Below are 25,066 nucleotides of genomic sequence, written 5' to 3' on the forward strand. Positions count from 1 at the left end.
GGCAATTTTTTACAGAAATTGCAGCACTCACTTTGGAGCCAAAATAGAGCCAAAACCTTTTCAATATTTGCACTAGTACCTCCCGACACCTGTAAATGGACATTGACGCGTACAATTGGTGTTCAAGTCCTTGACTGCATACAAGGCTACCTGATATGTCTTTAATGCTAATTATGTTTATTATTTTGTCCTGACACTTTTTGCAATTAGAATGTATTAACAAAGAAGGCAACAACATACATTACATACAAACCATTTCTATGAATAATATCAAAAGTAGGGTTTGATGACCATCTTGATAATTATAACCTAAAGTGTGAAAAGAGCAACAGACTCCATTGCAACAAAACACCGAGCACGATGCACAACGTTTGCACACAGGTTCATGTGTGAAACATCCGCCATGTTTCATTTCTCCTTCAGCCAGTCACGGACTCTGAGGCCACAGTACAGAGATAATAAAAAAGAACACGGAATGACAACGAAGAAAAGTTTCAAAGACAGTTTGAGCTTCTGCATTACCGACTGTGGTTCAGTCAAGCCAAGGGAGCCAACAAGGCAGAGCAGGCACAAATCCTCAACCCTAATACCACCCACACAGAAAGAAAAGATAGATATGAGAATGATCAGACCGAGAGGCAGTGAAGTCCTCTGGGGGGGGGCTGCACAGTACTATGTGGATATGGAGCCTTTCTATATGTAGCTCTTACTAGCCTCAAGGTCATACGTAATCAGTTTCTTCCACGTTATATTATGTGACCACGGTTTTATTCTGCAAAATCTCAATTAATTTGTTATCTTTGTTGCACATGCATTCATTTAACCAGAGCTCTGGTGGTGATTTAATAATTGCACTGCTCAGTAACACATTTGCTAATCTATTTGTCTGATGACCAAGAACGCTTTAATAGACGGCTTTAACAGGAAGTTACGGCAGCTTGTATTCTGTGTTTTTAACGAGTGTTTCTACGGCCTTATAACTTCGCTGTTAAAAGCACGTACGGCACAGGAGGATACCCACCTAAATGATAATGAAATGAAGCGATATTTTTTGATGTAATGCATTGGCAACTTTAACACTGCAACTGATGTTTAAACCGGAATAACTGACAGTAAAGACAACATGTAAGGAGATGAAAGCAGAAGAGCGTGTTTTTGATGCTCACATAAAGCTTTCAGAGTACAGAAAAATGGACTTACAGAAGAGAAGTTGTGAGCGCCACATGGCTCTCCTCTGTATTTGCACGAGAGGAGCATGTCATCCAGTTGGTGGCTCAGTCTGTCCATAAACTCCAGGTTGGTTCCTTCAAAGTTTCTGGGTGGCAGAAAGAGCCTGAAGTCGGACAGCTTCCCGAACCAGGCCCGACGGTCCTCCTGAAGCAAGTCCAGAATCATGGGCCTCACTGTTCGGTTGGCCAGCAGTAGGCCCAGCCAGTGGCCGGCGAAATACAGGTCACTCTTGGTGAGCTTGTAGAGACGGATGGCGTTGTTGTTGCAAATAGTGACTGTAGGGAAGGCCAGTTCTTTGGCCCACTCTGTGTGAATTCGCGTGTATGTGGGGAAGGAAAGCCAGTGGAGTAGGCGGTTGGAGGACCAGGATAAAAGCAGCCCCAGGGAGGTGCAGAGGGCCAGGAGCCAAAAGGCCCTGCGGCCAACAGAGCCACCAGGGACGCAAACATGCCTCAGGCCGTGCAGGCGTGTCCTTGATAGCAGAGTGGAAGTGACCCGAGCCAGAGTTTGCTTTGTAGGACGCCGCTGACGACCCTTTCTGAGCATAGCAGGGGATCCCCGCCGGAGACAGCGCCCCTCCAGGGCCATAGCTGCCCACCGCGCTCCTACAGCCGCGGGAAATGCTTCATTTCCCAGCCAGGCCTCAGGGGCTGGAGCCCACATGTAGCTCCAGGATAAATCCACTACTGTAATCCACACTTGGATATGTGTTTGGCCTTATGAATATTGTACTAATGGTCCCTGCAGTCTTAACTGTCGCAATACTAAATGCAGACGTAGTACCCACAAGAACCCCGAAGGAAATCAGTGTGTCATCCTTCCGCTACTGGTAGGGCTCGGATAAACTCAGCCGCAGCTACTTGTTGGTCATCTCTCCGTGTCCTCTCAATCCGAGAGTGCTCCAATCATCCAACTCAGCAGGGGAAGGGGAACATTTTCAGTTAGGCAAATGTGCTCCAAGCAAGGTGGCTTCTACATGAGTGACTACAGCATCCACCGCAGTTAGTGTGACAGTGAACAAGAAAGGATGAGACAGAGAGAGAGCGAAGGCAAGAGGGAGAGGGAGAGGGAGGGCACGAGTGAGGCAGAGAGGAGGATAGAATACAAAATACCGAGGGCTAAGCAGAGAGAGAGGGGGGGTGGAGGGGGAAACAAAAAAAAATGAAAGAAGACAAGGTAATTAAAATAATGAGACGACAGCGGAGGGAATTGGTCGGTGTGGTGCAGTCTGTTAGAGGAGAGCTTGCCTTGTTCCAGCGCTGTAGTTTCTCTTCTTCTGAGTTGCGTGAGTGTGTTTTTCCGGCGGCACTCACTTCCTATTCACTATTGAGAACAAGCTTTAATTTAATTCACAAAGGTCTACGGAGTGCTCATTGGTTTTCTGTCCCACTTTTTGCGGTCTAACTTTTTGATGCCTCGACTTCTTCGTGATGTCACTGGGTCTGCTCCTTGTGTCGCCAACCCCCCCTCTCACCCCCACTTGGCTTCAACCGGTGTCATTAAGTCCGGCAGGTAACCACAGGGCAGCATCATCTCATAGCGGACTTGCTTCTCAGCGCCGGTCACAGTGCTCACACACTTTCACATGGAGAAGGAGGCACTCATGCGTACACACAGACATGCACTCACAGCGGTTTCCTGCAGGAAACCAAACCAGAGATAATCTGTTCTGTCACATTCTGATCTCAACATCTCCCCCTCTTGTCTCTTCTTCTTCTTCTTCTTCTTCTTCTTCTTCTTCTTCTTCTTCTTCTTCTTCTTCTTCTTCTTCTTCTTCTTCTCTAGTTTTTTTTCCAGAGACTGTATATCTAATATGAATATTCCTCTGTCTCCGCTCCTCCTTCTAAAAATACTCCCAATATCAAATCCATCAACTTGCCCTCACGCTCCTCCTCCTCCTCCTCCTCCTCCTCCTCCTCCTCCGCTCCGCTTTGTTGTCAGTCCAGCAACTCGACCTCCTGTCAGGCTCCGTCTCCTCCTCCTCCTCCTCCTCCTCTTCTTCTTTTCCACTTTATGCACGCACTCCCTCACTTCTCCCCGTCGTCAGGGAAGGCTTCTCTGTGCACTTTCCTCCCTCAGTGTCCTTGTCAGCTTCATCCAGCTCTCTCCTGCTCTGAATGACTTCTCTCCCCTCAGTGATATCTCCTCCCTCTCTCTCTCTCTCTCTCTCGGTCTGCTCCTCTTCCCTTTTTTGTTTTTTTTGCGCAGGTTTTCAGGCAGCTTGTCCTCCCGTTGCACCTCTCCTCCTCCTCCTCCTCCTCCTGCGCCACAGCTCTGTCCACGCAGCCGGTGAGCCCGTCACTGATGAGAGCGCCTGTCTCTGCCTGCGCTAAGTCGCCTCGTCCATCGCCCTCTGTTCTGCCTGCTGCTGCTGCTGCCGCTGAGCCACGCCGCTCCGGCGCAATGAGAGACTGTGCGTGTGCGTGTGCGTGTGCGCGCATGTGAAGGTGTGTGTGTGTGTGTGTGTGTGCAGCAGAGGAGAACAGCTCGACACGAGCACTCCATTACGCGTCCGGCTAATTTGCATCGGCTTTTTACCGGAACGGCGAATGTGTGTTGGCAGCCAAGTGGAAGTAGTGGAGGGCTACGAGGTATGTGATCATACGTCACGAGTCTCTGAGTCCTTAAGTGCTCCTCTTTGTTTGAGATTTTAATTATCTTAAAATGTCTTATAGGCAAGTATGTCACGTGTGTCGCTCAGATGTAATTCTTCTCTGTGTCCTCTCTGTGTTTTTTGTCAACAAAACATTTTTAGTTGTCAGTGAAATACAATACATTTTTACCAGACACATTTAATGTTCTTATTATTAAGAGTGACCATTGTATTTTTTGAGGCGTGCTATCTGCAATATGTACGGCTACCACATGTACCGTCGTTGTTCCTGTCTATAGTTAGGTTTTTTTTGCATTTGCATTATAAAAAAATACTCACAAAGAAACTTTGTACTTTTTGGTAAATAGAGACCAGCGTTTTCTTTAACTTATTTTTTTTGTATTTTATTTCACTTATATATGTTGATATATCTTGGAATGCCGTCTCTTAGCTAACGTCTTTATCGCGAGGCCGACATTAGCGGCTGACTTTAACTGTTGCTATTACATAGTTCGTCCACCAGGGAGCACTGACAACTTGATTCTTCAACTGTAAAGTTGGTCACAATTCTATTTGAGGGATCCCGACCCAGACCAGCTATATGGTCTGCCAACGAACCATCTCCGTCCAACAGATTTGAGTTAAAAAGCGTCATCAATACAACCAATCGGGCTACTGAGCCAATTCAACTCAAGTGCTATTGTTCACTCACTGCCTTAATGCGTTGTTTAATACATTTCAAGGGTTTACTCATCAGCATTCATCAGCATTCTTCTAATTACAAAGAACATTTTCTCCCTGTGTGATTAAAAAGAGTATTTGTTATGTCATAGTTATATTTCTTGGTTGCTGTGAACTGCTGAGTTAGAATAAACCAGAACAATACAATTAAAACCCAGAATATAGGTCCTTTATTTTTTTGTCTGCAATGTGTGGCAGCTCTGAATCATTACCACAACATGGGGTAATTGTGGCCATGGTCTTCGACATTTCCCACATTATTATAACATCAGCATTGTAACACACATTGAGACGAATATCTAATTTGCCGCAAGATCAACCGAGTCGATCAACGTCGTTCCCAAACGGCAGAACGAAGAATATGAACATGTTGAAAGGGTCACATCCATGTATGATGAATAACTCAACAAAATACAAAGAACAGGCATGTGGTATTGAAATGTCAAATGCATTCATGCGCACTTATTTTCTCTAACACTTATTGTATGTTACAGAGGTGCGCATGTACACACACACACACACACGCGCACTCACACACACACACACACGCACACGTGCACACACACACACAAGTACACACATACTAGAGTCAGGGGCAGACTTTCAGAGCCTAAAAATAATTAGCTTGGAGCCATAAAAAGGGTTTTTGATATGCAGTCAGTATAAAGAACATATCCAAATTGCAATTCTAAAACAGAAGGGAAATCACAGATTAATTAGGCATATATAACCAACCCAAGACTCAGATACAATTACACAGCAGGCTATGGTTGCAATGCCATGGCTTGCAATTCATGTAAAATATTTCTGAACGTTTTCATCAATAACATTGTCACAGATCAATGGACACATCGCTGTAAACTGGTGGTAAGAGTGCAGCCTGTAAATAAAAAAACCATATAAGCATTCATAGATTCATGTTGATGAGGCCTGGAATGACTTGGAGGATGCTGGGTGAAAACCGCTCACTGGAACAACACTGGCTTTGCAACAATCAATTCTGGCGTGAGGAAGGCAACAGTTGTCTATGATTCATGTTGACCGCGTCTATGAAAGCAGAGGTGAGGCCGTGACACTGGCAAGTAGATAAAACATCAGGGAAGTGAATAAAAACTCTGTATGTTGTGGTGGGTTGCCATTCATCAAAACCCTAGTTTGATTTAAAATGACAGTGATGGCAGGCAAAGCAATCAATGGATTTTTTTTCTTTTTATACATTATTTTTCTAATCTGACCGCAGTTACTGGGATAAAAGGGGGGAAAAAGCGGGCTGGGTTGCTTCACCTTCAGCCATCTCCCTGAACTCATTGGTTTTTAAAATGAACCCAAAGGATGATTCACTGGGTAGCCACTGATTAAGCCAGGAGATTGATGGTCTTGTTGGACCTGTTCATGTCATTGCATCTTATAGTTGTTGTCACGGTTCACAGAATGATTTAGAAACGACTGCCTTGTGGACGAGGCAGAGAGGGTTTTGCTGGGGCCACTCTATCATCTTTGAATCACTGTTAGGTGTTGCTGGTCTGAACTCGTAACGCTGTATCAGGGTATTTAGAAATCCCTACGATATTCAATAGCGTCTTAAATACAGACCCTACGCTATGATGCTGTATTTAGGTGATGTATAGTAGTGCACAACATGCGCCACAAGAAGCTAGTCTCTACTGGTGCAACAGGCAGCTGAGAACGATGGCGACCGCGAGTGGTGGATATACAAGATTAAGACAAGATGAGTAAAAAAGAAAAATGCCTCTGCCCCTGTTTGGGGAAATGTTTTGGTTTAGTCTTCTTCCAACTACAAAATAAGTTTTTAGCTAGACAATTTTATTCAACTGCATGCCGTGAACGTAGCAGTGCAGTGTGTGTTGAGTTACTTCAACCCAGGGTCACTTAAGGTGGACTGACTTTTAAGGCGGATCAGCGAGAAAAGCGTTTTCTTATGCCACGGTAGCTGAGCTGTAATTTAGCTTCGGGCAGGAAGAAAACAATCCTTCAAATAAATGCCAATAAAATTATCATTTTTACATTTTTTATTATTTTTTACAAGCCCATTATTGTCATAATTTCACACAACAATTAGAGAAAAAAAGATGAAGAATTAGCAGCTTATTACAACTATAATGAATAGTAGATTTACTTCAGCTAAATCAATAGAGGTGAAAGGGAATTGAGTGCAGTCTTGCTGGTTTGATTTAAAATACTGATGAACCATTTTAGTGTCAGCCTGCGACACCATTGGCTAAGATGATTCATCCTGACAAACAAGAGCCTCGAAGCCACAAAGACAAAACACCGCTCTCCGGATATGACCGTGTTGATTATATTATGCATAAAAGAAGTGAATGTAGTCACTGTGAAGTCACACATTAGCTTGTCGACGGCTGTTATGAAGCCTCGAGTGCAGTGTTTTGTCCGTCGCTAAGGAACGTCGCCATCTTGACTTTTTGCAACCAATGCATGGAAGTGACCATATTTGGAGGAGACGTAGATACGTCATACGGCTCTGGTAGCGATAGCGACATGTCAAGGTAGCCTGCCCTAAAGCATACCCTGCTTTAAATGGGACCATCATTTACTAAATGAACATCGTGCTGTACTAACGAAGACTTGAAACTAGCGATTGAGACCATAGACTCAACATTTACAATGTTTACTCACAAATCAAGTGAGAAATAGGGTTATTTTCTCATAGACTTCTGTACAATTGGACTTATTTTCATTACCACAGGTGTCGCCCTCTGCTGGCGATTTAACAGAATGCAAGTTCAAGACACTTGTGTATTGGCTTCACTCTTCAGGTCCGGAGGTTGCCGCCTGGTGTTGATAACCAGCTTCTTGAATGGGTCTCCTAATTCTTTCTCCCTTCACTGTTCGCTCTCTCCTGCCTCACCCCTTTTTGGGGTTTCACTGATAAAATGTACGCCCCATCACTGAAGAAAAGGGAAGCGGCGCCGGTCAATGCTGGCAGTCAATGCTGGCAGTCAATTCGCCCCTCAGCCGCTGCCACATCGTCTGCCTGCCTCGACCCAAAGACGGCACATTCTGTAACACCAACCTTCGCTGATAACGAAGACGACGAACGGAGAAGACAGCTCTCTCCTGCCCAGGCTGACGAGGCCAGTGAGCTCACCTAAGGTTTTACTCATCAGTCCCAACCAATCTCCCTTCATAGGGTTATCTCCAACAAGCTGAGATCAGAGATTGTGGATCTGGACGTGAGGTTGATGAATGCCGCCGAGCTGCACTGCCACTATTTCAATCAACACCAAGAAAACTCTGCATTGGCATCAACGCATGACAGGAGAGAAGACGGCCAGGAAACACATGGGTCACATGTTCCTCTTCCAGTTTTGATAAGAAATTTTAAAAAAATGGACAAACTGGATACCAATTACTTGTCAGCCTCAAACAACTTTCCACGGGCAAAGAAGGCTTCTAAGTTTAGCTTTATGAAATGCCAGGTGTTTGGCAAATGAGTCGTTTTTTAATTAAAGAATTAATCAGCAAGCACAATCTTGATTAAACCAAGTCAAAGTGCAGTGCTCCATATTGAGACAGACCCTTCCAACTTCAGAGGGAAGCGAGAGATGCCGTTTTGTTTAATAAATCTATCCATTGCAAGCGATGAAGATCAGTTCTCTGATCTTTACACTGGTTTGTCAAGGTTCCTTGACTTTTAAATTATCGTGTTGATTCAGAGCCAAATTACATCCCTGATCTGCTGTTCTGTTATGAACCATCCATCTCTCAGATTGTCTGAAATACGAAGAAGCAGCATTCAGTTTTATGCACCAAATGTTTAGTATTTTATCTCCTTTTATTCTGTGTTGCTAAAAAATGTTTTCCCGGTCAAACTGTGTAAAGCGTTTTGTTTTGAAGAGTATGTTTATTATTATGATAAAATTATGATGATTATTGTTATTTGTGTCAGCACAAAATCTTCTCTTTTCTTTAAAATGTGGGCTTAAATATGTCTTGATGCCTTAATGTCTTAAGTTCGACTGGAGGCCACACAAAGAGGGCCGAGAGCTGTAACTTCAACATTACATTAACAAACTGTAACGTTTTGTACATATATCTTTATTTATGTGATTCTATAGCTGTAGTCCAAAAAACAACACAGTTGCCCAACTGATACTGAGTAAGGTTACACCTGCCCTGGTTCACTATGGCAACAGTCATATCACGCTTGAGCTGCGGCACCATCTTTGTGTTTCGGTTCGATTAACCCATTGAAGAGAAAGTTGGTCTTTACGATTCAATTTGTCTGTTTTTAACTTGGCTGTAAAAGTTTGACATGTTCTAGAGTGAGATTTATCGGAATTAAATTGAAGTTCCTTGAGAACTCCAAATGCTTCAAAAATAATGGTTTTGAGTCCTGTGGTTTTCATACTATTTCATGGACGACAGAGCATTTGTTCATGCTGCTCCCCCTTTTTTTTTTCTTCTCTCAAACCACCGCCAATTTTATTTCAGGACAAAAGAGAGCACTTAGGCCCCACACCTGGCTCACATTTTTTATTTTTTAAGAAAAATTCATCAGAACATAAAAGGTGCTTACACATATGTGTGAACATAGACATGGTGGATACTTGCAGGACTACATTTTTATTTAAAATGTGTGTTTAAAGTGCGTGTGTTTGTTACGATAACCCAAAGATTGGTAGTTTGTTTATCCAGCTGTATTCCAATCCTTATGCTTACAACATCAGCTCTGGTTAAACTAATCATCTTCCCCAGTATACGTAAACGCTCTCTGACAGTTTGGCTGCATCCCAGCCGCACTGTGCTCACACATTCCTGCCCTTTGCAGCTCCCCTCGGCCAGCTGCTATCTTTGCACATCCAGGTCACGATTCAGTCAGCAGCAACACAGTCCACCTTTTATAAAGGAAGCGGACATGACACCTCGGCAGCTTTAATTATGTATAAAAACTATCCAACCATATTTCAATATACTGTAGGTGCTTCAATACATAGGTAGCAAGCCAGAAGCAATTAGGTGTAACCTGAAGTACAGGGAAGGAGTACATCCTTTGAAAATTATTGTTATGGATGTGTAATGTCTGCTGGATAATGTGTAATAATTTAATTCCTACTTTTGTGTAAAATCGACATGCTTTGAGCGTTTGCTAAAGAGATGAGTGGACTAAAATATTGTTTTTTAAATTACTGACACTGGCATCTTTGTGACAGATTTATATTCATTGTTGAACATATTTAGAAATCTCATGAAATTGGTAGAAATGAAACCGATATAATGACAAACTAAGCTGCATGAGAGCCAAGAGATTTCCCTATATGTTTGCAGGTGTATTAATAAAAAGCACACACATTTGATGTCTGTGCAGGTTTAAGTGAAGCATAAAGGCCGGTAGATCCTTCTCTTTGGCAAACTCATCTATTTACAGTATCGATATTAAGGTCTCAAAGTGATCGTGAAAATTATTAAATGATACAAAAGTGTCACACTTCTAAACTCAAGTGCATACACTCGATGGAAAAAAGAGAAAGTTCCCATTAACGCTAAAGGTAATATCCTATAGTGCAGCAAATAAACGGATTTGAAACAGTGTCACGATTCAGTAGCCTGGTATGAGAAATCATGAAATAAGTCGCCAACTTTGTATGTAAATACATGGCTTATTTCTTGGGTGCAACTTGAATGTATCATGTAATCATGACTTCACAGCGGCAGCGTGTCAACATAAACAGGCATCACTAATCCCACCGTGTTCAAAGCTTCGGACTGTGACTCACTACTTATCAGCTAAATTCTTTTTGTACAAATCTAACAGTTGGTGAGGGGCAGCATGTCGATGCTGTTGGCTCAGACGCCTCGCTCCTCATGAGAAACATCACGCTAGACTGTCGACTGTACTGTGGAAATTCAGACTCTTGCTACATAAAGACACCGCATGGCGTAGAGGGTTTTGTTCAGTAAATGGAAACATCAAGTTATTGCCTCATCATAACCACGTTACATCACGACAAGTTCTCCAAGAAACAATCAGAATCCAGGTGCTATTGCACCTTCCCGCAGCTTTGCTTGGCATCTTTCGGGTTTTTCGACTTCTCTTGCGAAGCATTTTGTCACCATGGTTTCCAAGGTAACCGAATCTCCAGCTGGACCGACATGGATGGGTGCGACAGCAGTGGGACTAATGTGAAACCTTCATCGTTCTTTGATTTAAGTTGTACTTTGTCTTTACCGAGGATCAATTCAATTAGATTTCAAATGAACCCGTCCCGATCTAATTCCTGTATAATAAAAGAAAGGATAAAGAAAATCTTGGCGAGGGAATAGAAAAGCTCAGAGCCGAGACAGCCACAACAGCTCGAGCTAATGATGCTATTAGTGCTTCGGAGCAGCACAATCAATCAGTGAAGTGATTAGCATGGGCATGTACAGAGAGCTGGGCCATTAGTCAGACGTGCTGTGTATAACCTTCAGGACTCCACCAAAGCGCCGCATTCACGCCAACACATGCAACTGTACATATGTAAAACGGCATCATTTTGTTGTGCTTGGTTTTCATGGCAGTATATGTATTTATATATTTAGAGAGAGAGAGAGAGAGTGGTACTTGGACAAGAGAAACGGCAGCACACGGAGCTGACCCTAGGCCAGGCCAGACGAGGGTGCTGAGGTGTAGCAAGTGAGAGAAAACAGAGGACAGTCTACTGTTAACATGTAGAATTCACCTGTAATTATCCCACTGATCTATTTCCAACTCAATAATTGCAACGAGCTTTGAGGAAAGCGTTATCTGGATTTGGAATAAAGGCTCCAAAGGGAACAGAGTCAGGCAGAAGTAGCAGAAGTGTTGGACATATTGAAATCTGAGGGTAAATGTCAGGGAACAGACTTTTACCATTTTGATCAAAAGAAAAAATGCATACATTTCAGAATATGAAATGAGATTATAACGCATCGATTACTTTATTATTAATCAACGTTTAATGATGCAAATGGACTCTGAGAGATGAAGATATGGGGCGTATCAAGACATCCAGTAGCTCTACATAATTTCCCGAGGCCTGTTTTTATAGTAACAGGTTGTTGATATTATTGTTGACAAGTTCTAATCATTTGTGAAAATCATGTGAATCCTAAATGAATTCTTCAGCCTTTCACATTCATACATTTAGCGCCACAGGTGTATCCATAGAGAGAAAACAGTCAAAGAAGGGCTTTGTATTGTATTCCCATATCAACACAATTGTTGAATATTCATTCATGTAGGGCTGTCACAAATATCTTCTTTTTAGTCTTCAGTACAGTAGAAATCCACAGCGAATATTCAAGCTTCGGCCAAAGAGGGGGGTGGATTGGAGGGTTTGAGGTGCTGAGCACGCAGTGTTTCCCACATATAGACCTTACTATAGATTTTTCAAGTAAAAACAACTGGGACTCATCAAGTTCTTCTTGCATTCATTTAAATGAAGATTTACCTTAAGTACAAGTAATTCATTCAAATTATTGGTTCCAAATGATTTATTATTGTCACTATGTACCGGGGAAATATGGCTCGTTGTGGTGGTGGATATGTGGTTGCGAGGAGCAAAAACTCACAAAGGTTTAGTAAAGCCCAGAGGACTATGATCAAATCGCCCCTGCCCACGTGATTGTTTTTTTTTTTTAGCGACACATAAGTCACATTAAAATATGAATAATGATCTGTCGCCACTCTCAAATGCTGTGAAATCACGAAGCTTGCTCCAATTTTCAGCAAAGAAATAACTCCCCATCTCTTTTCAAGCCGTAACTTATTAACTAGCAGGAAGTTGCTTCGGAAGAGTTTTCTAGTGCAAAGTAGGAGGGAGTGTGACTGCAGTTGGAAATGATTAATTCACACTGTCAACTACGTCAATCACACTGCCCTCAGAAAGCCTGCACTTGAAGCCTCACACTGATTTCTGCGACTTTAATCTTGAACAGAAATTTTATTTGGAAACGCAAGTCAGACAGACAGGCATGTCAACAGCCTCCGTTCAAACCCCACTAATGAATAAACACATCAGAATTTCTCCTGAAATCATTTGCTTTAAAAGTAAAAACTGATGGCATTATAACTTTCTAAAATATGGTATTTCTCCACTAAGTTGTCTGTTGATCCGGAGAAGAGAGTCTTTGAGCTTCTTAATCTCCAGGCTGGACTGCAGTGACAGTATGCATGATTACATCTCCACACCTTGTTGAGCGGATGCTTCTGAAGGAGGTAGGAGAGAAGGTTGAGAACTGTGGAAGACAGGCACTGGGAAGTGTCCGTTCCTCCAAGGAATTGTTGACCCTTCTGGGGATCCCCTTTTTGCCGGGCTGCAGGAAGAAGATTGCCGTGGCATGGCACTGTAAGCGCTACCATGAATTAAAGATGAGCTCAAGTTATTCTTCTGGCTTGAACTGACTGGAACAGATTTCCAATTTGCATTTTATTTGAAAGCCCATAACGATCACGTCCCTTCACTTGCAGAATCACAAGTTACACCTCTGTGGTCAGGTTTCAGGTCTTCTCCGGAGTCTGGACGTGACAGAGCGTTAATTAAGAGCCAACAATTGACAGTGCCTCTCGTTATTTCTATTCTGGCCGGTGTTCACAAAGAAAAATAGTAACCTTTTAAAGTGCAGGGTGATTAGGGTGTGCAGTGGGAATACAGATCTCAAACTAGGCATGGAAAACATTAACATAGGTCAACAACATTTGATAAAATAGGGATATCTGGAGCAGAGAGGAGTGGATTGTCCCTAAAATGGTTACTATAACATTTATTGAAACACCCTTGCTTTAGCCCCAGACCTTTTGCAACAAACTGCATCATTGGCAATTTATTCTGCCTTGTTGAAAATAGTGAAAGTAAGTGGATGTGTTTGAAGTCAAACGGTCACACTCTGAAAGGCCACCATCTTCTCTCCCGACCGCATTCCTTAAAAGGAAGATGAGGGATGTGTTGAAGGTACAGTATGACTGGCCATTGTTGCTTAGGCAATAAATGCTCCAACCACTCTTAAAAGGAAGGCAAACGTAGCAAGCGCACATCTGTTGAGTAGCACCACCACTCCGGACCAGCAAAGACAAATGTTCCTACACTAGCTAATTCTTGAGTCTACGGCCTCATTAGCAGCTCTGAACCTCGGTTTTACTCAGGCACAGCGGTGCTTTGGATAACAGACATCATTAGGATTCGTCCACTACATTGCACATTGCAAAAGTTGTTTAGATATTTGGTTTGAGATGAAAGTGGCTCTAGCAATGTAGACCGACCGCCAGACAGAGCCATTGCTATTGCTAGAGCCATTCTGACCTGGATAGCCAACTAATCCTGGTCACGTAATTTGATCTGGCCTCAACATGTACAACTGGTTTTCAAATGACCAAAAGGGCCAGTCCCAAGATGTTTCACCATTTTACCCTTCAACAAGTAGCCTATGACGACAGTGCATTACTTAAGGGTCACTGTGACCCAGACAGTGGGCTTAGATGAAAGAAAGTGAGGGTCTATCAGGTTCAGGGCTATTCAGCTGAATACTTTTTTTATGCTCAGCCAACAAAGGCTAAAATGAAGAAAAGCAGACAGAAAAATGTGTCTGTGCTTTCCACGAAGTGCCCAGCCAGATTCTTTGTTACGCTGACGGCGAAGGCACCTTGCTCTCCAAGCACACTCCATTCAGACTATTGAAGCAGTCGTGCTGCTAGGGCTAAGAAAAGCAGTAATAAATTGCAACTTACTGTACATCATCATGTCAGCGTCACAGCAGGAGCTTTGTTCGTTAGGCTTAAAAGATGCCACCTTCCGTGGGGGGGGGGGGGGGGGGGGGGGGGTAATGGGTTTGTCTTGATGACTGGGCCCATTTAGTAGTTATGTCAAGTTTGGTTTGTGGTCTGGGTGAAAAACTGTTAATCGAGAGAATCCTGCGAGCAATAATTCTCACATTACTTTAGAGATTTAATGACTGTTCCCTAACTCTGGTCACTTTTACAAATACTGTTAGAAATGTATAACATGTTCCCTTCCTGCATTTGCCCTGTCAGCTGTTTTCTCTGTTATCCATCATAACAGGGGGATCTTACACATGCATTAGCTGGAGTTTATTTGTAAAGGTCAGACATGTTGGAACAGTGCAACGTGGTAATGAGATCTGTAGAAGGTTACTACCTGCATTAGAGCTGCAAAATGCAGCATGACCTTTTAAAGCTGAAAATAAAAACAGTAAATCGGCAGCAGGAAGTGTCTGATGTTTACCCTCCACCCTTTTGTGATCTGCAGTGGACCATTACAACATATGGCTTGGTTCAAATACCAAAGATAAATAACGATAACTTTGAAAGCCCAGATAGAACAACAATTCCATTGAAAAATAATTAGCACAGGTTGTCGTCCTAATGTTCATCCATATCCTGACATTTCAACAACTCAATTTGTTCTATATTTAGCCACGGAGGTATAATCTTGATGATAAACAGAGTTCATTGAAGACATAATTAATAACAAGAAATAATATAAAACAGGTTATAAGATCATCTATCAAAAAGAAAATGTGTCACTCCTGTTGGGTCGGATCTACTTATTCAAAAACTATGAAGAACACTATTGAAGTCACTGCACATTTGTAAAAACTCTACTTTAACATCCTCCATCCAACGATTGTAAAGTAGTCGGGATATGTGTTGCTCAATGAGGACGAATCTCAGTGTTTCATATACATAACTACATTTACAGTACGCAGCAGTGCTAGGCTTTGGAATGATCTCTAACAGTCGAGCAACATGATTTGGCAACAACTATTTGAACTCATCATGCCCTCAAAGGCATCTCATCAGCATCTGAACAACATAAATAAGGCGTGGGGGTTAAGTGGCAGGGTGCAAGAACCAGCTCTGCAGGTTAGGAGGCTGATTTATGAATAAATGCACTGCTTGTGTCATCTTGAATGTTTTCTTTGCAGCAGAATGCCGATGGAAAGTTTTTTAACTTTGGCTGATGTACTCACGTTAATAAATATCTGTGGGATTTGTGTGCATGTGGATGATGACATATTTTGTTCGTGGACTTGCGTCAATGTTAAACAACTGCAATTATTTCGAAATGTTGAAGAATATGAAACTGATTTCATCACAGTTGCAGATAAACATGCTTTATGAATTGAGAAATGTATCAAACACCTTTATGGGTGAAATAAGCCTTTGGAGAAATTATTTGTTGTTTTTTATTGTTTTTATCGAGTCAACTTCTCTCAAAAATATGAGAATGGACTCTTTATGTGCCATCAAGGCTTACACAATAATCAGTGTCTAAAAAATAAAAACAATCTTACCATACTATGATGATCTATTAATCTGGGGTTTTTTGCTCGTTTGCCTCCCATCCTTCCAGGGAATAATATTATTGTCTGAGCGCTGCCAGGAAAGAAGCATCTTAAGGAATTGCTGCAGGAAACAAAATAGAGGGCCCCAGAATTGATTGCTGTAATCACTTAATTGACACATATTGTTTGCATAGGAGACACTGCCAAGCTTGGCCACAGTTGATGCTGACTTATCAGTAAGCAGCTGTATCAATAAAGGACCTTGGTACTGGCTCTGCATTAAAAATGGACTCAATGGACTGCAAACTTTTAAGATAAGACATATGCAGAAGGGGGATTGTTTTCAGAAGCCCCGTGTTAGTGGACACCTTTCAAACACGCCAGCTGTGACTGGCGTGAACCAGATGCATCAGGATCGGGGTACCCAATGTCATGACTTGGCCATTCGTCCAGAATCCTTTGTGGCACTCCTCCTGCACATGGCGTAAAATAAAACAACAAAAAAATGACCCGAAAAACTGTAGGCTCCACTCCTTTGCTTTCATCTCTGTCCAACAGACCACACACACAAACCGCATGAAAAAGAAAATCCCCTCAAAGTCAATTTGAGCACACGGGGTGGGATTTTAGTCAGAAAAAACTCCAACTGTAGCTTCAATGCATTTTTTTCCCCCAGCTTTCTTTTCTGCTGGTGTGCAATTAAAGCCCCCCCCACTCCCCCCTCCCCCAAAAGAATGATGAGCCAAAAACAAGACGCAATGCCCATTAGATATAATACACGGTGTAGATGAACAAAGGCTTTAAGCTAATCAGATCTCTCTCATGCACTCTTTGCCAAATTGCTGGGCCTTGCACAACTCAAGACTGGGTGTGTTTGTTCTCACCCTCAGGGATCCGAACTCAACAACATACCATGGCACACAACCATCCCCTGAACTCTACAGCGACGGTGATCAAAGTAAAGCAGGCAAATTATTGCTTTTACTATTTCATACATTATTTCTTATGGTCTTCTCTGTACTCTAGTTTGGATTGCAGTCATATTCACATTGGCTGCATTACTACTCTGGTAAGTTATGGACCAACGAAACAGAAGGACAGCGAGTGCAAAACATGAAAAGTGCTTGCAAATGAACGATGTCAAAAGTACATTGAAGGAAAACTGATACAAAATGCTCAAGCTCTGTAAATGTTGTGCCATTTACTGAAACCATCATTTATAGACGATACACCAATACATTTGAAATATTCTTCTCCAGGATATACAAACACAAAACAAACGAAAGTATACAACACAGGATTACTGATCAAATTCATTAGAAATTCATATGCACTGATTAGTGATCAGAATCAGATAATAATCGGACAAACTGCAAGTCAACCGATAGATCATGTACTTATTGTAGTCATGTTGTAATGTTGTTTATCAAACTGATGATTTCATAATCTCAGAAGGTATTCACAGCAGTTAAAGCCGTTCTCACTGAGAGCGTAGTGACGTGCTAACATTTCAGTTTCAATAAATATTGTGCTTTTCAGGAAAGATGGAGACATAATTCTAAAAATGTAAGTTGAATGCTCGACTTGCCTCTTTTTCCTTGTATTTCTATCATTAAAAACGATTATTTTATTTGCTGTATTCTTTTTATGTCCAAGCTGCAAAGTTTACTTTTAAGCTCCAAGATAAAAAGACTTATGTATATGCAACAGAAAATGGACTTATTATATATTTTATATTATTATAATTATTATAATTTAATTTACCATTAGTGCACTGCAAAGTGAGGTCAGCAAGAAGAATATTTTTAAAGTGATAAATTGATATTCTTTCAACTTCAAACGAGAGGATTTAGTTTTTTATATTCACTTAACTTTAACTTGCTATACTATTATTTGTAATTTTCTTTGTATATCAGCTGGCATGCAGTCTAACACAGAACATCTGTGTTTAGGAGGATCTCAGTACAATCTTGGCAAAGTCTGACAACATGAAAACGTTGAGCACCCTCAATTACTTAATTTGAATGGAGTGCTGGGATGAAAAGCTTTTAGAATTAAAGTAACCACCTGCAGAACCACTCACTCTTTAAAACGACTGCATCTTCTTTTGTTCACATTTTAATTGATCTCTGAAGGCCACATACTCAAACGCACACCAATTTGAGAATCTGACTCCCTTTCTAATGCCCACGATGTATTAAAAATAGTCCCATTATAGTGCAGAAGTCCCCCTTCCTGTGAGGGCGTAATCTTCGCTTTGATCCTCTGAAAGCAGTTTTCTCTTATGGCGTCTTCACTGTCTCACCCGGACCTTCGCTTCCCTCCAGAGGAAACACATCCATCCTATAATCCATGTTTTCCCTCTCCGATCTGATGTCACCTTTCATCTCTTTCGATGATACGTACTGATATGTCTTGTGTGTACATTTGGCAGAGGGGTCATTAGCGCCTTTAATTATCATAGAATGGAGATTGTTTGATGGGGAGCCTACATGCATACAGTTTTAGCTCAATTCATAACAACCGCTGAAGATCCAATATGAATCTTATATTGACATTGGATGTATCTGTATCTGTTACCAATACTGAACTGTGGAGAGCGATGACAGCCAGTGATCTGTTGCAGAGGCTCGGCCATAAAAAGAACAGCAAGCTGCGGTTTGATTGCTTTGAACAAGATGATGCACCTGTTATTCATGTTGGTGTCGTGTGTTTCAAATGGTAATCCAAACTCATTTCCTGATTTCAAACGCGGGATGAAAGCAACACACTGATAGAACCACATGTACTCAAATAGGTGTTGATAGTCAAGGTGCCCTGTGGACTTTTCTTTGTTTTAATCCCCAACATGCCCTGTGTGAATCCCCTCAATTCTATGCATGTTCTTCCTCATTAACATTTACAAAGCAGATCTTTGAAGTATTTAAAATCTAATATGAATTTGACTAGTTTACTAGCTTGCAGGTTTCTCGTACTTTGACTGTATTCGCTCATTGTGTAAGGCTTACACAGATGGAAAAGCAAAAGTCTTTTACTGGAGTTTCAGGCAGTGAAAACAACTAATATGAAGGGGAACTTGTGACACATTGATGTGTTTCTTGGCACATTACCGTCACCTCTAGATCGGAAGAATAATCTGAAACCAACCATGTATCATGTCCTCTGCATGAACATCTGCATGTTTACGAGACAAATTAAGAAAAATGCCCCTTAACGGTACTAAAAGTGACAAACTCCACAGTTTAGCTTTTAAAAGCCTAAACAACACAAATACGTTGTATATATTATTGCAGGCAGATGATCGTCTGCTGGGATCCTATTGATCCCAAACAGTGTCTGGCAGTGTGTGTCAGAGGTACATTATTGTATAGCCAGAGCGATGGTGGAGAATGATGTAACGTTTCTAAATGACCTCACTCAAACATAAAGTTGGCATTTCTGTAGAGATTTTTCATTTCACACCGGGCAACATATACGCTGCTACCACTGCATCTGTGTGAAGCTAATATCTGAGTTATTGACTGAGTCAAGAAGAGGGAATAGTCACAAATATATTTTTGCATGCACGGTGGTGTAGTGGCTAGCACTGTCGCCTCACAGCAAGAGGGCCGCGGGTTCAATTCCCGGTCGGAGCGGTCCTTCTGTGTGGAGTTTGCATGTTCTCCCCGTGGCAGCGTGGGTTCTCTCCGGGCTCTCCGGCTTCCTCCCACAGTCCAAAGACATGCTGCAGGTTAATTGATCTCTAAATTGCCCATAGGTGTGAATGTGAGAGTGAATGGTTGTATGTCCCTACATGTGCCCTCGATGGACTGGCGGCCTGTCCAGGGTGTCCCCTGCCTTCGCCCTATGTTAGCTGGGATAGGCTCCAGCGCCTCCGCGACCCTAATGAGGATAAGCGGTATTGAAAATGGATGGATGGATGGATGGATGGAAAGTTGAGTTTTGGACCACAATTTAAGAAACACATCCACGGGTCTGTTCCTTGTCGCACCGCGGTGAAGTTGTTGGGTTTGTTTTATTTTGTTGGGTCTTTTTGTCTTGTCATTTCCTGTTTTATTTTGAAATAGTGAATCTCCTCTCGTTTAAGTCTTGAAATACCAAGCCATCGTTTTCCGAGAGTGATTTTGATTTTGTAATTTTTTGTGTCTTAGATTTAGGTTGTTTGTTAAAGTTGTCATAGTCTTTTGTTTCCTCCGCAAGGAGTGATTTTGGTTTAGTTAATCTTTCGTAGTGCCTCCAGTTTTTAAGGAGTGTTTGTGTTTTCATCCAAGAGTGGAGTGATCTTTGTTTTTTGATAATCTTTTATAGCCCTCCTTTTTACTTTTTGGAGAGACAGTCTTACAAATAAAGACAACTTTACCTGGAAGACCCTGCATTTGTGTCCTGTGTTCTGCCCGGACGTGACATTCCTCAGCCATAACACATATAGGTTAAGTGCATTTCCTACCTCCATAAAAAATGTGCAAAGCCTATTTTTATGTTGAAACTATGCTTCCATTGCTTCAGCTCCTCTGCATCTCTTCTTTTATTGGTACATTGTAACATTTTACAACATCTCCTCAATACTAAATATTGAGGGATGTTATATAGCTTTTTGACCAATATTCACTTATTTTTTTATTCTACTGTTCTTTCCCTTTCATTTAACAGACTTTGGAGAAAAAAATTTCAGGTGATGAATTTGCCAAAATGTATTTTTATACATATTTTTCAAACATATATTTTGTATATACTGTGTATATAGAACTAACAGTGGCATCCACAACAGATTAGTTTGTGGAAAAGAACAGGGAATATTTTTTTCCATGCATTGTCAAGCAGCTGGATTGCAGGATGTGTTTGATTATTGTGAAATAATGTGTGATACATTTTCTTTGCAGTTGTTTACCTAAGGGGTGCTACGGTCTTAATACAAAAGCACTGATTGGCGAATTCATATTCAGAGTGTCTCAGGTTAACATTAAAATATTGTAGCCTCTGTAAATGTCACTTGAAATTACTATAATCAAAGTACAATAAACATGTAATAACTTACCTTGGTTGGCGGGGCTATATGTTGTGTGTTTGTGTCGGTTAAATTAGCAAAGCAGACCACATTTCCATTTAAACATTTCATCACAGTTCTTTGTCAATGCTAGATTGTGTTATACTGGAAGTCACTATAACAACACTGATGGAATATGCTAAAAATATCATATGTCCTGCTTGATTTGGAATATATATTTGAGGGAACACGAGGGAATTGGTTTTTTCAGTTGAGCAGTCTGGTGTCTCGATAATGACACATGAGTTTTAAGTTTTCAGAGTTGTGTGCATATGTTCTATATATATATCTATATATATGTGTGTGTGTGTGTATAGTCAGCTGTGTCGTTCACATACAGAACTACAAGGACAATACAACAATAAATAAACTGGGACACATTTGGAATGTGGAATATGTTTACAACTTTGTATCCTGTTGCAGTGCATGTGAATGACATTAGGTGTCAGGAAGTAAACATGGAGCCGAGCTGTTGCATAGCAATGCAATTCTGTTGACGGTCTATTCAATTGAGAAAAACAGTAATACAGCTTTTTTTTCTCCCCTTGAATGTCACCCAGTTTGTAATACTACAAATATGTAAATATTGCAATACTGTCATCAATGGCGCATAGTATCAATCACCACATTCGGCATTATATTTTGACGTAACAGAGATTTATTTGAATAAAAAATAGTCCGACATGTCGTGTTAACACCAGATATCAGATTAGAACAAAACATATTTATCAGCATAGATTAGTCAAACTATGCTCATAAAAAGTAGACTGACATGCGGCTCTTCAGTGCCGATAAAACTAAGATATTGTCGTATCTTTCAAGCGGCAGTGATGTTGAAGAATGATGTTTGAAGGAATCTTCCGCGGACACTGTTCTTTCTTGTATGATAGAGTTTATTACAGGAATCACAGGTCATAACGAGCGACTAGTCAGCCCGGAGACTTCGCAGTCAATCGGAAGGTCTGCTGGACAAAGGCAGGGGACGACGGCTATATAGGCCAGCCATCCCACCCTAAATTTGAGATAACATCACACAGAAATCCAACCTACACATATACCTTCTGGACACAGGGAGGAGTATTATATATCAAGATTTGGAGACAACATACCGTCATACAGGGACCTCTAACCCATACCCTCCGGACACATGAACAGACCCTCCCTCCAACAGGTCAAAGGGCAAATATGTGGAACGGTATCTTATAAGCCGATCTTCTAAGGAAGCGGAGAATATACCACAATATCAATTTAAATGATGAAGAGTGACAGCTGACAGGATTTTAATTGAGGGTGGATCAGTGATATGGGCGGAATAACTTGCATACATATCCAGTTTGATTGGTTCTTGAAGAAATAGATCTCTGTACACATCTATTGCACTTCTGTCCATTCTGGCAGAGGGATCCCTCCTCTGTTGCTCTCACAAAGAAAAATGTCTTCCTTTATTTCCTCCCCGTTTAAGTTTTTTTGGGGAGTTTTTCCTGTACCCAATGAAGCTATTCTTGGCAGGGTATTACTGTGTTTCACATTGCCCGATCAGTCTTTTATAGCCTACTTTCCATGTCAATTCTTTGTTAATGCGATATACTGCAGTTTCCTTCACAAAGCTGGATGAACCTTGTGCCCAGTGTAGCATCATCTATTCAGCTGAACTCCATTCACCTCAGATAAGTGCGACTCATCTCCTCTGGGAAAATGTAATGGGTTCTGTAAAATTGGGCGCCACTAATATTAATTGGTGTCCATGTTATTTAGCATATTAAAAGATACAGGTGTTGGATGTTCCACTCTTATTAGAAGCAATCATTACGGTCCGATTATGGATAAAGCCACATTGGAAGTTCATCTATCGTTCTGTCAAAGCTAATTGTTGCTCTTCTTATGACAGAACCAGTGAAAGAGGAGAGAACAAAGATAATCTTCCATTTCGAGGACAAGGTAATGACTTAAAAGTAAGAAAATGTAGAGCCCCAGTGAGGAAAGATGTGTCCTGAGCCCACATGGATTGACTTCCAGTTCAAGTACGAAGTCCTCTCAAAAGGTGTTGGTGCAAGACCATGGAGCTTCTTGAGAGTGGAAAGTGGAATCTGATGTAAGGTGAAGAAATACAGATGCCTGTTAAGTGCCCTGCAAAACATGTTCATCATCAAACTTCCCCATGGGAATAACAAAGTCCTCACAAGCAGCTAGAAAAGTGACAATGGTGCAGAATTTATATTGCAAATAAGGAGAATATAGCACACTCTCTCTGTATCCGACTATACTGGCACACACGGTTTAGTCATCAAAGTAAGGTGGCCTCGTTTTTTTCTGAAAGTGCACTGCACAGAATGCTGAATTACTAATGCAGCGGTCCTACTGCTTTGATCTCTTCGTAACAGGGAGAAGAACTGAGAAGTTTGGATTTAATCATCTTTTTTTTTAAATTTAGTTTATGAAAAAGGAAGAAATCTTATATGATGTGCCAGTCACCCCCAAGGTGGAACTCAATTGATTGAGAACATGTAATCCGTTGTTACAGTTACGCGTATGAAAGGAGAGTATTGCGGGTGTGGGTGGCATTGTGTGCTCTACCTTGTGAAAAATAGCAAAATGATCTTTTATATACCAAACATGGAAAAGCAGCCTCTGAAGAACAAGATAAAAAAAAAATCACTAATGCAAGCGAGGAGGTTTGAGCAATTAAGATGGCAATTTGTTGAGAGGAACTCAAAGTGCATGATTAAACGGTGCCTCATACGGAGTGATTGACAGAAGCTAAAGTCAGATAGCTTGTGCGTAACATTCATGTAGAAACATTTCAAAGCATTTCAAAGCAGGTAAGACATTATCTTCCCCAATTGAGGAATATTTGCATACTCTCTTCATAACATTTAGACAGCTATATAAAAAAATGTACTATGCAAACCAATTTCAAGTAAAAGTCCTAACATAAGCAGGAGAGGTATCAACAGCAAAATGCACTTAAAGTATAAATTCAAGTATGCATAATAGCCCCTTTCATACATTTATATTAATAATATCTGTATAATATAGTGTTAGTATTACTGATGCTATAATGTGTAAGCAGCATTCAAACATTGTTGCTGGTTGTGGGATTCTTCGCGGTCATTTAAATGTAGTGGGGTTAAAAAGTACCAGGGTAGAAGTAAAGGTCGGAAGTTCAGTATTTGAGGTAATATTCCAATATACTTTCCACCACTGCATAGTATGTAATAACTTCTGCCAAAAGTCACTGTCAGATATAAAGAGACAACTTTTTCTAAGTGATGATATCCAGTTTTTCTACGTTTTAAAAAAGCATTTAAATGTGACAGAATTTGCCGTCATGCTGTTTACTTTGTTCAGCCGGTGTAGACTTTAAGCATCAGCACAAGACTGAACCATATGCTCCAGCAATATGTTACTGTCGGCCTGTAGTAAACAGTATACTGGAGAAACCTGCTTCTAATTATAATATTAAAATCTCTCAATTATACAAGGAGGCACTGCAGTTGTTCACAGGCTATTACAACTGTGCTTACAATATAAACTGGAATGCTCCAAAAGAAAAGTGTGTGTAATAGCTGCAATGAAAAGATTTGAATGGAAAATATGACCTTCCTCTGGGGCTCAGGCAAAAATAGGGGCATTTTGAGGTATTTTGTATTCACGTGTCAATCAAAAGATAAAATACATAACGAATGAATGACAGAAGGTGGGAGACGGAGATGGGGAATTGAGGATTTAATATTAATATTCAAACCTTATTTTTCAATCCCATTATACTGATGGATACAGAACAACATGTTCTTTTCTTGTCTGGAATGTCATGGTTTTGCAACTTCCCACAACATTTGCAGTCCAAAAACACAGACCAAGACAAGACCAACCTCCAACAGCACCGAAAGGTCAGTTTTTTAACATGACACTTTTTGAAATTAGATATATTGGGAAAATATTTAAGTGTCTGTGTATTGCTGGTGGTGCTTTTGGGTTTGATTTTGGCCCTAAATATTAACTGTGCTGCAGTCATGAACACCCAAAAGTGTCATTTAATATTTCAGAACCATCAACAATGAAAAATGTAGTCATTTGTAAATCTAAAAACAAAAAAGTATGATGTATTAGCAAAAGAAAAATGTCAGACATTGTTTCAGAGAATCCATATTGGA

The 25,066-nt window shown here is 41.0% G+C and overlaps 1 protein-coding gene across 2 annotated transcripts in view; it reads right to left on the bottom strand.

Annotated features, from left to right (window-relative positions):
- Positions 1–25,066, bottom strand: part of asic2 (acid-sensing (proton-gated) ion channel 2) — a 270,743-nt gene that overhangs the window by 85,722 nt on the left and 159,955 nt on the right. Inside the window, exon 1 of one of the 2 annotated variants that reach the window (XM_034539418.1) lies at positions 1,201–1,893. The exons of the other annotated variant lie outside the window; for it this stretch is intronic. Within the exon in view, the coding sequence (XP_034395309.1) occupies positions 1,201–1,893 (693 nt within the window). Of the gene's footprint in view, positions 1–1,200; positions 1,894–25,066 lie in introns of those variants that run through there. 2 annotated transcript variants of the gene reach the window in all.

The sequence above is a fragment of the Cyclopterus lumpus genome, chromosome 8, assembly GCF_009769545.1.
Source record: "Cyclopterus lumpus isolate fCycLum1 chromosome 8, fCycLum1.pri, whole genome shotgun sequence".
NCBI classification, from domain to species: domain Eukaryota; kingdom Metazoa; phylum Chordata; class Actinopteri; order Perciformes; family Cyclopteridae; genus Cyclopterus; species Cyclopterus lumpus.